Here is a 13,287-nt window from a genome sequence, read left to right as displayed (position 1 = left end):
AGAGCTTGCTCACTGGTTCTTGTCCCTCTGGTATGGGAAAGCACAGGTGTTTTGTTGCAGACAGCAGACTCTAAAGGATTTGCACCTCTTGACACCTCGATCTCTAATTCACTTTTATGATCTGCCAGGCACCATTGATTTTTGTCTTAGTGCTTTTTCTCCTTTGTGAAATAAACCAATATTCTTAAAGTTAGATGCCACTCAAATGCTGGATGTCAGCTCGTTTGTTATTATATTATTATTGAGACAGAGTTTCTGAGTGTATCTCTTTCTGACTTATTCTGGAACTCACTAGTAAGACCAGGCTGGCCTCGAACTCACGGAGATCCACCTGCTTCTTCTGCCTCCTGCATTATTAAGTCAATGGATCTGTCTGTGCTGGGCCAGTGGTGTGGGCTGCCTAGACAGCAGAGCTTAGCAAGGTCGTGGCAGGTTAGGGTGCGGAGAGGATGTTAGAAGAGAGAGGTCCAGGACACAAGAGGCAGGAGGGTGCAACAAGTCACTGCAAACTGCGTGCCGGAAGGAACAGCAGTTGTTTCCTACTAGTTCTGGAGGTGGGAGCCCGAGAACAAGGTGTGAGCGGGGCTGCGGGGCTGACGTCCTCTGAGATTTCTTCGTTGGCTTCCTTGATCTCCCTGGCTCTGCATGCGGTCCTCCTCTGTGAGCACGGTGATAGCAGTCATACTGGGTAGCGGCTGCTCAGTACTCTCGTTTTGCCTTAACTGCCATCTTAAAACGTGATTTCCAAAACCAGATGTGGCTGAGGTCCTGGGGATGAGATCCTCCGCCTCTTTTTCTTCTTTCTCCTGCTCCTCTTTTGCTTTAACGAAAAAAGATTGGCATGTAGCAACGGAGGCCGCAAGCCCAAGAACAAGGCAGCAGCCCCCCGGGTTCTTGGAGGCCCTGCCCTGTCCTGAGCTTTCTCTCTGTGGTGGCATGGTCTTCCGTCATGCCTCAGGGCCCTTTGCCCGTTGTAACATCTATTCTCTTCCCTTCTACCTGGAATTAAACTGAAAATTTTCTTCCAAAGCAAATAACCTCACCTCCACGCCCCATTTCCCCCTTTTTACAAATCAGGAAACTTTGCTGGCTATAATTGCGGAGGTTGCAAGTTTGGCTGGACCGGCCCCAGTTGTGACCAGAAGAAGCCACCTGTCCTACGGCGGAATATCCATTCCCTGACTCCCCAGGAGAGGGAGCAGTTCTTGAACGCCTTAGACCTGGCCAAGAGCAGTGTACATCCAGACTACGTCATCACCACACAGCACTGGCTGGGACTGCTTGGACCCAACGGAACCCAGCCACAGATCGCCAACTGCAGCGTGTATGACTTTTTTGTCTGGCTCCATTATTATTCTGTTCGAGACACATTATTAGGTGGGTTTTCCCCATTGACTTAACATCCATTATTAGAGGCTTGCGACTGGGTTGGGTATGGGGTGGAAGTCATTTGATACAAGTTAATTAACGGGGAAGCAACCTCAAGCGAGGTTCCTTTTCCGACTGGCAGAAATACCAAACACAGCCTGTACTTCAAATGGGGCAGTTTCTTCCTTGTTCTGCAGACACTTCAAACCTCTCCTAGCTTATATTCCTGGTTCAAAGCCTAATCCTAGTTCTCTGTGAAACTTAATTCTCAAAGGCATGAGCTGGTAAAGTGGAGGCAAATTCCTTTTGATTCCAGAAGAAAAAAAAAATCAACTTTGGCTTGAAAGCTGGCTCTGGCCTTTTCTTCAAATTAGAGAATTAACTGAACATATGCCAGGCTCACAGCATTTCCTTGTTCAGAGCTGCAGTGTCTGCTGGAATCGCGGGGGCTCCTTCAACTCAAACATCTTCAGACTTTCAGTTGGAAGCTCCCCCGAGGTTGCTTCCTAGTAGGACAGACGGCTTCTGCCTACAACCACAGTTCTCTCCTTCCACTTTGACGTGGGTTTCGGGGATCGAACTCAGGTGTCCAGGCTTACTTGGCAAGTGTCTTTACCTTCCTGCTGGCCATAAACGTTGTTTTCATTTCTTGAGCATCCAACATAGGCATGATTATACACAAGGCTAAGCAAGAAGAACTTTATGTTGCTATGGCTTGGTGTAAACTTTTCCTTGATGACACAATTCCAAAATGCTGGGAGGCTCCTCCAGTTCCACCAAGTTGTCCTTGGACACCTACACGAGCACTGTAGTCCATGTGTTCCCCTGCTTCCACAACAATAACAAAAAAATGCTGCTTGTGAATCGAGGACTCTTCCAGAGCCTGAAACTTGGGGACTGGGTGGAATATGGCACAGGAGGTGGATGGTCATGCGCTTCATTAATCAAATAGCAACAGATCATACCCTGTTTCCGATGGACTGGGGAGAAGCCATTGGTTTGTTCCTGGAGAGTGGGAATCCATTCCAGATTCTTCTCATAACTTCTCATGAGAGTCTGCACACTTGGCTGTCTCTGCCGCTGTCCCCACTTCTAGGTCCCCTCCCTGGGGTCAGGGTGGGCAAAACCATTGAGCATACTTGGGGTGGTGCAGTCCCCACCTGGTGTCTCGCTCTTTCACACCCATCACCAGTTCCCACCCTTTGACGTCCTTCTCATAATTTTATGTAGAAAACTTGAAACTTTTCTTTAGTCAAAAGACATTTTGAAAAAGGCTCTGTGGCCGAGAGCAGTGGCAGCAGCTCCACTGTCAGTGCAAGTGTTGTTAAAACCTGCCTCACAGGAAGGCATCCATCTTCCTTTATCGATAGATGAGGGGCTCCTCTGGCTGTAAGCTTTATCGCTTTCCTGTCCTTACTCTGAGGAATTTTTGCTTTATGAGAGGGTAGCCTCTCAGGAGGAAAGGGAAGCTGTAGTTTCTGGTCTTATCTAGGAACTAAATTTATATTCATATCTGTTCAGCTCTCTGAAGTTATTACAGGTACTTTGAAAGAACTAAAGAGCTGAAGCTTCTGCATGCCATCAAAAGCTGCCATGAAAGGCAGAAGAAGGATGGGGCAGCCACCGAGAAGGGCGTGAAATTGCCCAAAGCGCTTCGCTAAAATTTGCAGTTCCAGTGGCCAGCTAAATTGGTTCCAGCATTTTTTTTTTTTCTCTCTTCTGGTCTCAATGACCACGCTTGTCAGCTGGTGGTTCTAAGTGATTGATGGGTGAGGCAGAATTCGTGAACGTTCTTCTTGGTTGTATAAAGGCTGCATTAGCAGGAAGTGTGGTTGAAGTTGCTACATTATTAAGTAATCTCTCTGTTATAAATTTATGCAATTATAAAGAACAAGTCAGAAAATATCTTTAAAAGACATTTAATTTAGGTCTCAATGACTGACGCTCTTAGACAGCATTTTATTTTAATGTTTTATTGTGAAAGAATTAGATTATGTAACAGGACACTGACTCCTGAAAATGACTGGAGTTTCTGGCTTCTCTGCTAAAACTCAAACTTTTGAGACATGAAAGCGACTATTTTGTGAAGGTGCTAATTGCTTAGGAAACTCTTTCATCATTGTTCTTATTGTTGCTTTTTAATAGACAAATGGTTTTAAACTACGACACCGTGGACTTCTTGGACACAGACATGTAGCTGATAAGGTTTAACATCTTAAATAGTCTACTCTCTGATCTCCGTTTCCCAACTGTTTTAGGTCCGGGACGCCCCTATAAGGCCATAGACTTCTCACACCAAGGGCCTGCGTTTGTCACTTGGCACAGATACCACTTGTTGTGGCTGGAAAGAGATCTTCAGGTTGGTCAAAACCATGCACTCAGCATCTAAAAAGTGTTTGCATTTAAGGACTACATGATGTGTGAAATACTTATTTCAGTGATAACTAGTCAAGAAAATGAATACACTCAGCATTTCAGATCACTTTCCTTTCTGTGTGTGTTGAGTAAAGTATGCTGTCTTGACAAACTACCTATGTTTGAGGATGTTGTGAATTTTGCTCCCTGTTATACATTAGATCTTTAGACTTTTTCATCTTCCCAATTTTCCCTACGTTCTACGCACTTGTTATTGTTTCTTTTTCAGATGTTACATGTGCATGAGATTATGCATTATTTTTCTTTTTAAATATGGTTTATTTCACTCAGCATAATGTCCTCTAGGTTCATCTACTTTGTTTTAAATGGTAGGATTTCCTTCTGTACTAAATCAGAACAATTGCATTGTGCTTACTTAGACATATGCACAAATGCATATGTGAGATTTACATATTTATGTGGACATATATGAATATATTCTTATATATTGACTTTTAAAAAATATATCTGATTGGTATTCCTAGTTTTGTTATAAAATTGGCCAAGAAGCATGCCAGTCTTTGCCTTATATGCCTTTGTGTAGCATCTGACACATACATAAAGTGATGGGACCTACCTTTACTTTTAGAGACTCATTGGCAATGAGTCCTTTGCTTTGCCGTACTGGAACTTTGCAACTGGGAAGACTGAATGTGATGTATGCACAGATGAGCTCCTTGGAGCAGCAAGACAAGATGACCCAACCCTGATTAGTCAGAATTCAAGGTTCTCCACTTGGGAGATTGTGTGTGACAGGTAATGCAATGGAGCTCTCGAGACTGTTTTTCCTTAGTTCTGGTAGATAGACACTACATTTCTTTATATTTCTCTCTCCATGGTACATAGAATTATGCTTACATGATCCTGAAAGCAGTTTTTCCACAGGAGGCAGGAATTTAAACATTCAAAGCTCTCAAATTAAAAAGTGAAAGTATGGAAATCATGTTAGTGGGTTGGGTGTGCTTGGGCATCATTTTGAGATCAGGAGCGTGAGTACACAATCAGGAGCAGTTCTGCATCCAGCCAGTGTGTGCTGAGCATCAAACATGTTCTTGGTGATGCCACAGTGCTGGGAAAACAAGGGTGAATGATCCAGCTGTTCTGTATTTACAGAGACTGATTTGTGGTAAATAAATTACCTAGCAGTCTGAGGACTTCTGTAATAAGTGTGTGTGTGTGTGTGTGTGTGTGTGTGTGTGTGTGTGTGCGTGTGGTGTAAAGCTGAGAACAGAGTCAGGACAAGTCCACAAGGGTATGGAGCTGATGGTTCTGAGACAGAAGGTGATACAGACCCCAGCTAGATGTGGGTAAGGCCAGGAAGCTGTGGGCAGATGGTAGGTTCTAGGTGAGGGGGCACCACACACGATTCTAGAGAAGCTTCTGGAAGTAAGCTGGTATGCCTGGGTCACAAGGTCTCTGAGGAGTTGTACAGGACAGAAGCACATACCATGGGATGTGGGAGGCTCAAAAATATATCTTAATCCTTGAAAGCCACATGAGCAAGTAGGTGGCCCAGAGTCCTGGAAGAATTCTTTCTTCAAAGTGTGCTTTCAGGTGTAGTTCCCCAGCCCACCTGACCTTTGGGGACCTGTTCCAAGACACCGCAGATCCTACCAAACTCTGATTCTTTTTACTTATGATCCAATTTAATTTATGAATTAGGTGCAGTAAGAGATAAACAATAATATATAATAATAAAATAGTGCAATTTTAATAGTGTTCTGAGGTAATACCGATGTGAACATAGTCTCTCTTTTTCTTTCAAAATACTGCAGTTTCTCAGCACATTGTAGGAATATTTCTAGACCAGTGTTGACAGCAGGTAACTAACCATGAAAAACAAAATTGTGGATAAAGGATAACAACGATGTCCCAGATAAAGATTCTCCAAGAGGCTACTCTGCCTTCCTTCATCTATTTATTTTCTTCCAAATTCCCACATTTTGAACTGCACTACGGGGCCTCCCTATCCTCCATTACCCAGTTACCTCAGGGCTGCCTCCCTGGCCAGCACTGCTCCTGGACATGTAGCCACCTCGAGGGCCCAGCCCTGCCCCAGGGATCCATCCTCTGTGTTCTGCACCTCCTGAAGCTCTCAGGCCTCCACAAGTAGGTAGTCTAGATCCCTTTGCACAGTCTCACTCGTCCCATAGAACACCATTGCTCACTGTGCTTTTGGCTATTCACAAGTGATGTGAAAAGAGATCTCTGTGACCACATATGTCTAGAGAATACTGAGTTCAAAGTGTGTGTGTGTGTGTGTGTGTGTGTGTGTGTGTGTGTGTGTGTGTGTGTGTTTTAAACTACTTGGAACATCTTGTAGCCTCCATAGATGAACATAGTATTACTTGTGTAGGGGAACCTAAACATGTCTGAATCTGGAACTCATTTCACAGACCTGCTCACTGGAACACACTTTGGAAACGATGCCTGGAGGATTTTGTTAGCTGGTGTCAGGTCCTGGCGTCCTCCATGTCTGCTTATTCCGTCACCATTTGCCAACCATTTCCCCTCACTGTTTGAAACCCACACAGCACTGTCTTTAAAATCTGTCTCTGCCCACGAGTTAATTCACTGGTGGTGAGAATTCAGGATGCCAGAAGCATGTGTTGTGAACCCTCTCTCTCAGCCTCACATTTACCACCTAACTATTAACATCCAACCGTGTTCACACAGTTCCCAATATGGCATTTATTTTTCACTTGAGAAAATTTTTATTTCGTGACCTGCAGAGGAGACATACTGGTTCAGAGTACTTGATGAAAAACCATGAAAACGAGTTCCAGTCCCAGCACCCACACATAATAAGCTGGGCATCCCAGGCAGGTCTGTAAACCCAGATTCAAGGAGGTGGGACTGAAGAGGCCTCATGGTGCTTGCTGGCTTCTCGCCAAGGAAACATAACCCCCAGGTCTGTGTACCCCTACACACATGTGTGCATACACTTGCATAAATAAGTATATGAACTAAAAATTATTATTTACACATTATAGCTTATTTATACAAATCATAAACTTATTACTTTAAATAATTATTACCACAATTTTAACTGCATAAATTATGGGATATAATATTGATAACTTTACATGTGTGGGGGGCATATGTGTATATACATGTATGTATTCAATGTAGGACAATCAAATTGAGGTGCTTGAGACTTTATCACTCTAAATATTAAAAATGTTTTAATACTCCATTTTACCTGTATAATTTTATCTGTTTTTCTGGCTTCTTGTTTGTCTCCAGTGGACCCAAATACTTTTCCCAGCTCTACACATACATTCCTCCCAGACTGGCTTAGTTCAGTGTAACAGAGGCTACTTAGTCCCACCTCTTTAATTTTTTCAGACTCAGTTGCAATGACAGTTGCCATCTTCTTGCTTGTAAAGCCTGTCACAGTCTTTTGAATAGAATGGTAATTATTATCACATTTACCCCTGTGTTCACATTTTGGGCACTCACATTTTTGAAATGTCTCTATCCATGGTAACTCTGAAGGGTAATATTTTTACACCTATTTTTGACCATGTAAAGTAACTAATGACCATGGCTCCTACTGATTTGCTTGGAACAAATTCATGACACCATCTACAAAGTTAAGGCATATTGTTTTCAATCCTATAAATCTTAGCTTGGATGACTACAACCGCCGAGTCACACTGTGTAATGGAACCTACGAAGGTTTGCTAAGAAGAAACCAAGTAGGAAGAAATAATGAGAAATTGCCAACCTTAAAGAATGTGCAAGATTGCTTGTCTCTCCAGAAGTTTGACAATCCACCTTTCTTCCAGAACTCTACCTTCAGCTTCAGGTGGGCATTGACCTCTTCTACCTTAGAGCAGTGGTTCTCAACTTTCCTGATGTGACCCTTTAATCAAGTTCCTCATGTTGTGGTGACCTCCCCCACCATAAAATTGTATTTGTTGCAACTTCATAACTGTAATTTTGCTACTGTTATGAATTGAAATGTGAATATTTTTGAAGACAGAGCTTTGCCAACAGGGTCACGACCCATAGGTTGAGAACCACTGCACTGGACTATCATGCTTGTAGTTGTATGGGGCCAAAAGGAATCCAGGTATTGGCAGACACCTACAAATACAAATATTGGAGAAAGGCATGAAAACATAGGCTAAGGAGGGGTTGGTGGTGGGAAATACTCTCTTACCAGTACTGTAGTTTCATTAGCTTCTAAATGCCATCCTAACTTCTTATTTCTGTATACATATAGGATTTGCCTTGGGAACCAAGGCACCTCATTAACTATCATGCTTTAACAGTCTTTGTACTATTTATTATTGGCATTAGAAGCTTACCAGCCACAGATTTTGATACTGGGTCTGACTCTCAGGGGAGTTTTTCAGACTCACCTCAAAGTGTTGCACAGATAATAACCTAACACCTGAACTTAAAGACCAACTACCAGTTTTTCTTACCCCAAAAGAATTAGGGAGTACATATGCAAGTAAGGTGCTAACAAAGACACATGAGGCAGCCAAGCAAGGGAATGTGGCCTTCTCCCAAACCAGATTTCTTTCTCCACAATCCACCAAACCCCACATAAATTTCCTTACTTATGTGGGGCTAGGAGCAGGGTAGACTAAACTGAATTTCAGGAATTTTGCTGAATGTTGTAGAGCTTTGGAGCTGGTGCTAGAAGTGGACATGGCCCTGCAACTGGTGTGAAAAGTAGGCAAAGGGCAGGCCATGGTGGTGCGTGCCTTTAACTTAGGAGGCAGGGACAGGCAGATTTCAATGAGTTTGAGACAAACTTGGTCTACATAGTGACTTTCAGGCCAGCTAAGACTACATAATGAGACCCTGCCTCAAATAAACAAAGAAAAATAGGTCAAGGGTAACATTTAAGAGTGTTTTTTTTTTTTTTAAAGGAGCATTCATTTATTTTTCCTTATGACAAAAATGCTTTTAAGCCAGATTGTATTCTCTCTAGATTTGAGCTGAGAATGTTTCCCTAAAATGTGATTCTTGGATCATAATCACTTAGCATCTTTAGAAGTTGCTAAGGAACATACATTGTTAGGACCCCACCTATCCTTATTGGATGGGAAACTCTAAGAAAAGGTCATGAAAAGTTTTTTCAGTGATTCCAAGGTAATCTTACTTTTGAATATCACTGTGCCAGGATGTAGAAGACATGTAAAATTTACTGAAAATATAAATGGAAAAGAGAGAAGAATAAGGGAAATTCTGGGGTATGCTTAGAAGGATAAGTGTCTTCCAGCCAAGTCAATAGTCTTTTTCACTGAGAAATATGAATATAAGATTCTATGTTGATTCAAAATTCATTTATTGAATACAGCCCATGTATTGAGCAAGATAAAAAAAAAACTGTCAATAAAAATATAAAGGAAACATAGTCCTTGTCTTTCAAGAACATAGAAAAGAAGAATAAAGATAAGGAGCTATACTATGCACTTAGAGCAATGTAACCCAGTAGGTGCAGGGGCAGTATCCATTGAGTTTCTTCCTCTTCTAGAAAAGCATTACAAAAGGCTGAAGTGAAAGAACTCTCAGCAGAGCCTCTCCTATCCTTATCCAAAGTTAGAAGATGGTTGGATAACACAGAGACCTTTGCCAATCTTTACTGAAGTCACTGACTCTCTGCTTTCTCTCAGGAATGCTCTTGAAGGTTTTGATAAAGCAGATGGCACACTGGACTCTCAAGTCATGAGCCTTCATAATTTGGTTCACTCCTTCCTGAATGGAACAAATGCTTTGCCACACTCGGCTGCCAATGATCCTGTTTTTGTGGTATGTTCAGAGATTCAGGTCACATGAAACTGTTTCTATGTAATCTATCAGATTCTTTGGGTTTTCAGTGCAGTGAAGGTTTGATGATATTTCATTCTATGTCAACAATATGATCTCAATACCTATACACTGATTTTAATCCATGTGGAAAACATGGCTAGGTAGCATATGAAGTCCCTACACAGAACCAATCCTTTAGGGATGGTTGGATTTAGATAAAATCAACCATGAGTTTATAGTCCAGAGGGCAGTTTACAAGTTAGCAGAGTTCCGTCAATAATCTCACAGAATGTATACCTTAAATTAGCACAGCTATCAATTGTTTTTCCCTGGCAAATGAGCAGTGTTGAGGAAAGTTAACTATGCACAAACCACCTTCAGCTTGTCACCTGTGGGAAACAAAGGCTTGGTTAGCCAGAAAGAAAGCGGGAAAGGAATGCTGGCTGGGTGAGAACCACAAATGCTTTCTTTCCAGCCATGGCGGTGACATGAAACCCAGACTGGGGCCACTTACTTTGGGTCGCTTCATCCTGTGAGAAGAGACAGCCACTAGAGAGCACTGGCACTGTCCTCTCGGGGTCCTGATGGCTCTCTAGCACCCTAAGTGCCACAGACTTCTTTGAGAACCCTCATGTCAGTCTCACTTTGAAACAAAGCAATTGTGACAATACCTGGCAATGGGGTTGTCAATTTTAAAATTCCAAGCTACGCTAGTTCTTAAAGACAAGTTTCCCAAGGAGTTCTCCTGAGGCAACTCAAGCAGGGAATGTGCCAGCTGGGGCCACAGTGTTCAGCTGCCCATCGCAATGTGTCTCACCTGGAGGTGGTCCTCTGGGAACACAGCTATAAAGCAGACCCCTTTTCTGTGGCTTAGTTACCTATGGTCAACCACGGTCTGGAGAAAGAGGAAGATGAATAAGGTAAATCAGATATTTTGGGAGCTAGTCAGTCCATAGTCATATCAGTTTTATTATAGTAAGTTGTTACTGTTCTATTGTTTTATTAGTTTGTTAATCTCTTACTATTCCTGGGTGATAGGTTAAACTTTGTCATTGGTATGCACGTACAGGAAATATACAGCATGTATGAGGTTTGTTATTACGTAAGGTTCAGGTATCCACTGAGGGCTTGGCACATATGGCATCTGTTTCTTTCTTCTGCAGATGAACACGCTGGGTTATTACAACACCTTCCAGGGAAAAAACAGAGGATGGCTGAAAAGTCTTGGCCAATGGGCATTAGAAAAGACTGTTAAGCTTTGGGTCTGTGCCAGATGATTTGTGGAACGAAGCATGGGAGTCTCATTCTGGGTCAATCCTGTCAGGAAGAAAGGCTGATTCTATCACTGGGTACCCAAAGCACTTATCCATAGGGAAGAAAGACTAGACACTGTTGATTGGTAAATCAGCAGCAGTCATTTGTAACAGACAGCAGAGAGGACACTGGGTATTTTGTCTGTGCTCAGACATGCCTGTAGGGTTATATTGGCTTGGTCCTGATCCATCAAAGTCACAGAAGGCCCTGTTGGATGCTGATGTTCACAGAACAGCTTATGTCTGGCAGAGCGCGTTCAGGCCTAGCTTACAGTACCAGGTCAGCTCCTGGGTGTTGCAGTTGCTGTTTCTTTCTCAAGCACAGCTCATTAAAGTTGGCTGTGAAGATCTACAGAAGAGCAACTTTGGTTTTCAACTGCTGACCTCCAGCAAAGGTGTCTACTTTGGAGGACCTCAACTCACATTACATATTTGCTAGCTCTTTTCAGAGCTGTGTGTCTTAGGTAGATGATTGAGGATCCATCACAAAAGGAAATGTCCCCTTTTGTGCTTTAAGTTTTTGGAAGTATTTCAGATTTACATTATTCCAGAATCTTTCATTCATTTGTTGAATTTTGTAATGTATCTTAGCTTGCTCAGATTTTTGTAGTAACACACTACTGACTTGTTTGCTTAAACTGCAGCCAACTGTTCTGAGCAGGGCGTCAGCAGTCTCAGATCAAGATGCTGACACAGTTAGCATCAGATGTAGGCTTCTGTATAAGGTTTTCTTATCTCTGTGACCAATATATCTGATGAGAAGCAATAGGAAGAGAGAAGTGTTTATTTTGACTTACAGTGTAAGGGGATACAGCTGATCAAGGTCTCCAATCACACTGCATCAACAGACAGGAAGCAGAGTAAACAGGAAGTGGGTCCTGCCTATAAAACCTCAAAGTCCTCCCGTAGTGAGCCACTTCCTCTGGCAAGGTTCTACCCTCTAACTGTTCTATCATGTCTAAAGAATGCCACTAGGTGTAAACTAGGCATTCAAACACAGAAATTGATAGGGGACACCACACTGAAGACATGACTGCTCTCCTCCTGGGCCTCCTGGGGGTATCCTTGAGTGGTGGAAAGGTGGGGGTGGGAGTGTAAGGTCTCTTATGCTATTTCTTAGAAGGTCACTAATCCTATTACATCAGGGCCCCACCCTTAAGACTTCAACAAACCTAAGTAACCTCCTTTTAGGTCACATCTCTAAATGTAGGCACATCAATGAGGGTGATCTTCAACACATAAACTTGAGTGAACTTGTCAGTTCATAGCTTCATCAGTTTATAGAAGTTTGTCTTTGTACACTGCTGGGAGGCTCCGTGACACAAGAAGGACACTGGATTCTAAGTGAGATTGACTTGATTTAGCCCCAACTTGTTCAATCTGGAGAGTGTTGCTGAACAACATGGGGCCTCCCATCACATGTCTTCATCTTGTAGTGGGAAAAACACAGTACTTATTAATTATCAAAGTAACTTTACCTCAGGATAATGTGATGATGCTCTAGACACTCCAGAGATAATTTGAATGTTATCATTAAGAATAGGGTTGGGGGTTTAGCTCAGTGGTAGAGCGCTTGCCTAGCAAGAGCAAGGCCCTGGGTTTGGTCCTCAGCTCCGGCAAAAAACATAAAAATAAAAATGAAAAATAAAAAAAAATAAATAAATAAGAATGATTTTTTGAGGTAGTCTGTGGGGGAGGATTAGTGAATTATGTGTTGGGTTTGAACTTCCAAGCCTTAATTGAAGTTTCTTCTCTTGGTCTAGTCTAGTGCAGACAGTCATGTACTGAGACAGCTGATACACAGAGTCCCAGGGAGTTTCAAAGGTGACTCATTGTCCTTTACTGAACCTGTCATACAAAAGAGAAGATGTCAGTGAAAGTGCAGTTTCCAGTGATGTTCAGCTTGCCCAGGAGTTCAAAGGATGCAATGTCCCAGGAATATATAGATTACTGGGCATCCTGGATGGATTCAAGAGTGGCCAAGATGAGTTTAAGGAAATCCTGGGATCAAAGGTGATGGGTTGATTATTCCTTCTAGAAATTGATTCTCCTGTCAAATCTGTGTAGTGATAATAAATGATGGAGTTTTCAGGAGGGTGGATTGTAGGTCCCTGTCTCTGACCAGATGGGGACTCATCTGTGATAATTATGCAGCCATTTATGCCATCTGCATCAAGCCAGCTGTGGTGGTTTAAAGGAAAATGGCCCCCAAAGGACACTGTGAGGAGGTGTGGCTTTGTTGGAGTAGGTATGACCTTGTTGAGGAAGTGTATCACTGTAGAGGTGGCTTTGAGGTCTCATATATGCTCTAGATACTGCCTAGTGTCTCAGTTCATGTCCTGTTTCTGCAAGATGTAGAACTCTCAGCTACCTCTCCAGCACCATGTCTGCCTGCATGATGTCATGTCCCATCATGATA

The 13,287-nt window shown here is 42.6% G+C and overlaps 1 protein-coding gene across 1 annotated transcript in view; it reads left to right on the top strand.

Annotated features, from left to right (window-relative positions):
• Dct (dopachrome tautomerase) overlaps positions 1–13,287 on the top strand; it is a 36,914-nt gene that overhangs the window by 7,689 nt on the left and 15,938 nt on the right. Inside the window, exons 2-6 of the mRNA XM_036199316.1 lie at positions 1,078–1,377; positions 3,627–3,727; positions 4,373–4,539; positions 7,415–7,594; positions 9,420–9,555. Coding sequence (XP_036055209.1) covers positions 1,078–1,377; positions 3,627–3,727; positions 4,373–4,539; positions 7,415–7,594; positions 9,420–9,555 — 884 coding nt within the window. The remainder of the gene's footprint in view (positions 1–1,077; positions 1,378–3,626; positions 3,728–4,372; positions 4,540–7,414; positions 7,595–9,419; positions 9,556–13,287) is intronic.

The sequence above is a fragment of the Onychomys torridus genome, chromosome 9, assembly GCF_903995425.1.
Source record: "Onychomys torridus chromosome 9, mOncTor1.1, whole genome shotgun sequence".
Taxonomy (NCBI): domain Eukaryota; kingdom Metazoa; phylum Chordata; class Mammalia; order Rodentia; family Cricetidae; genus Onychomys; species Onychomys torridus.
The sequence above is the reverse complement of the archived record's forward strand: the minus strand, read 5'-3'. Positions and strand labels throughout refer to the sequence as shown.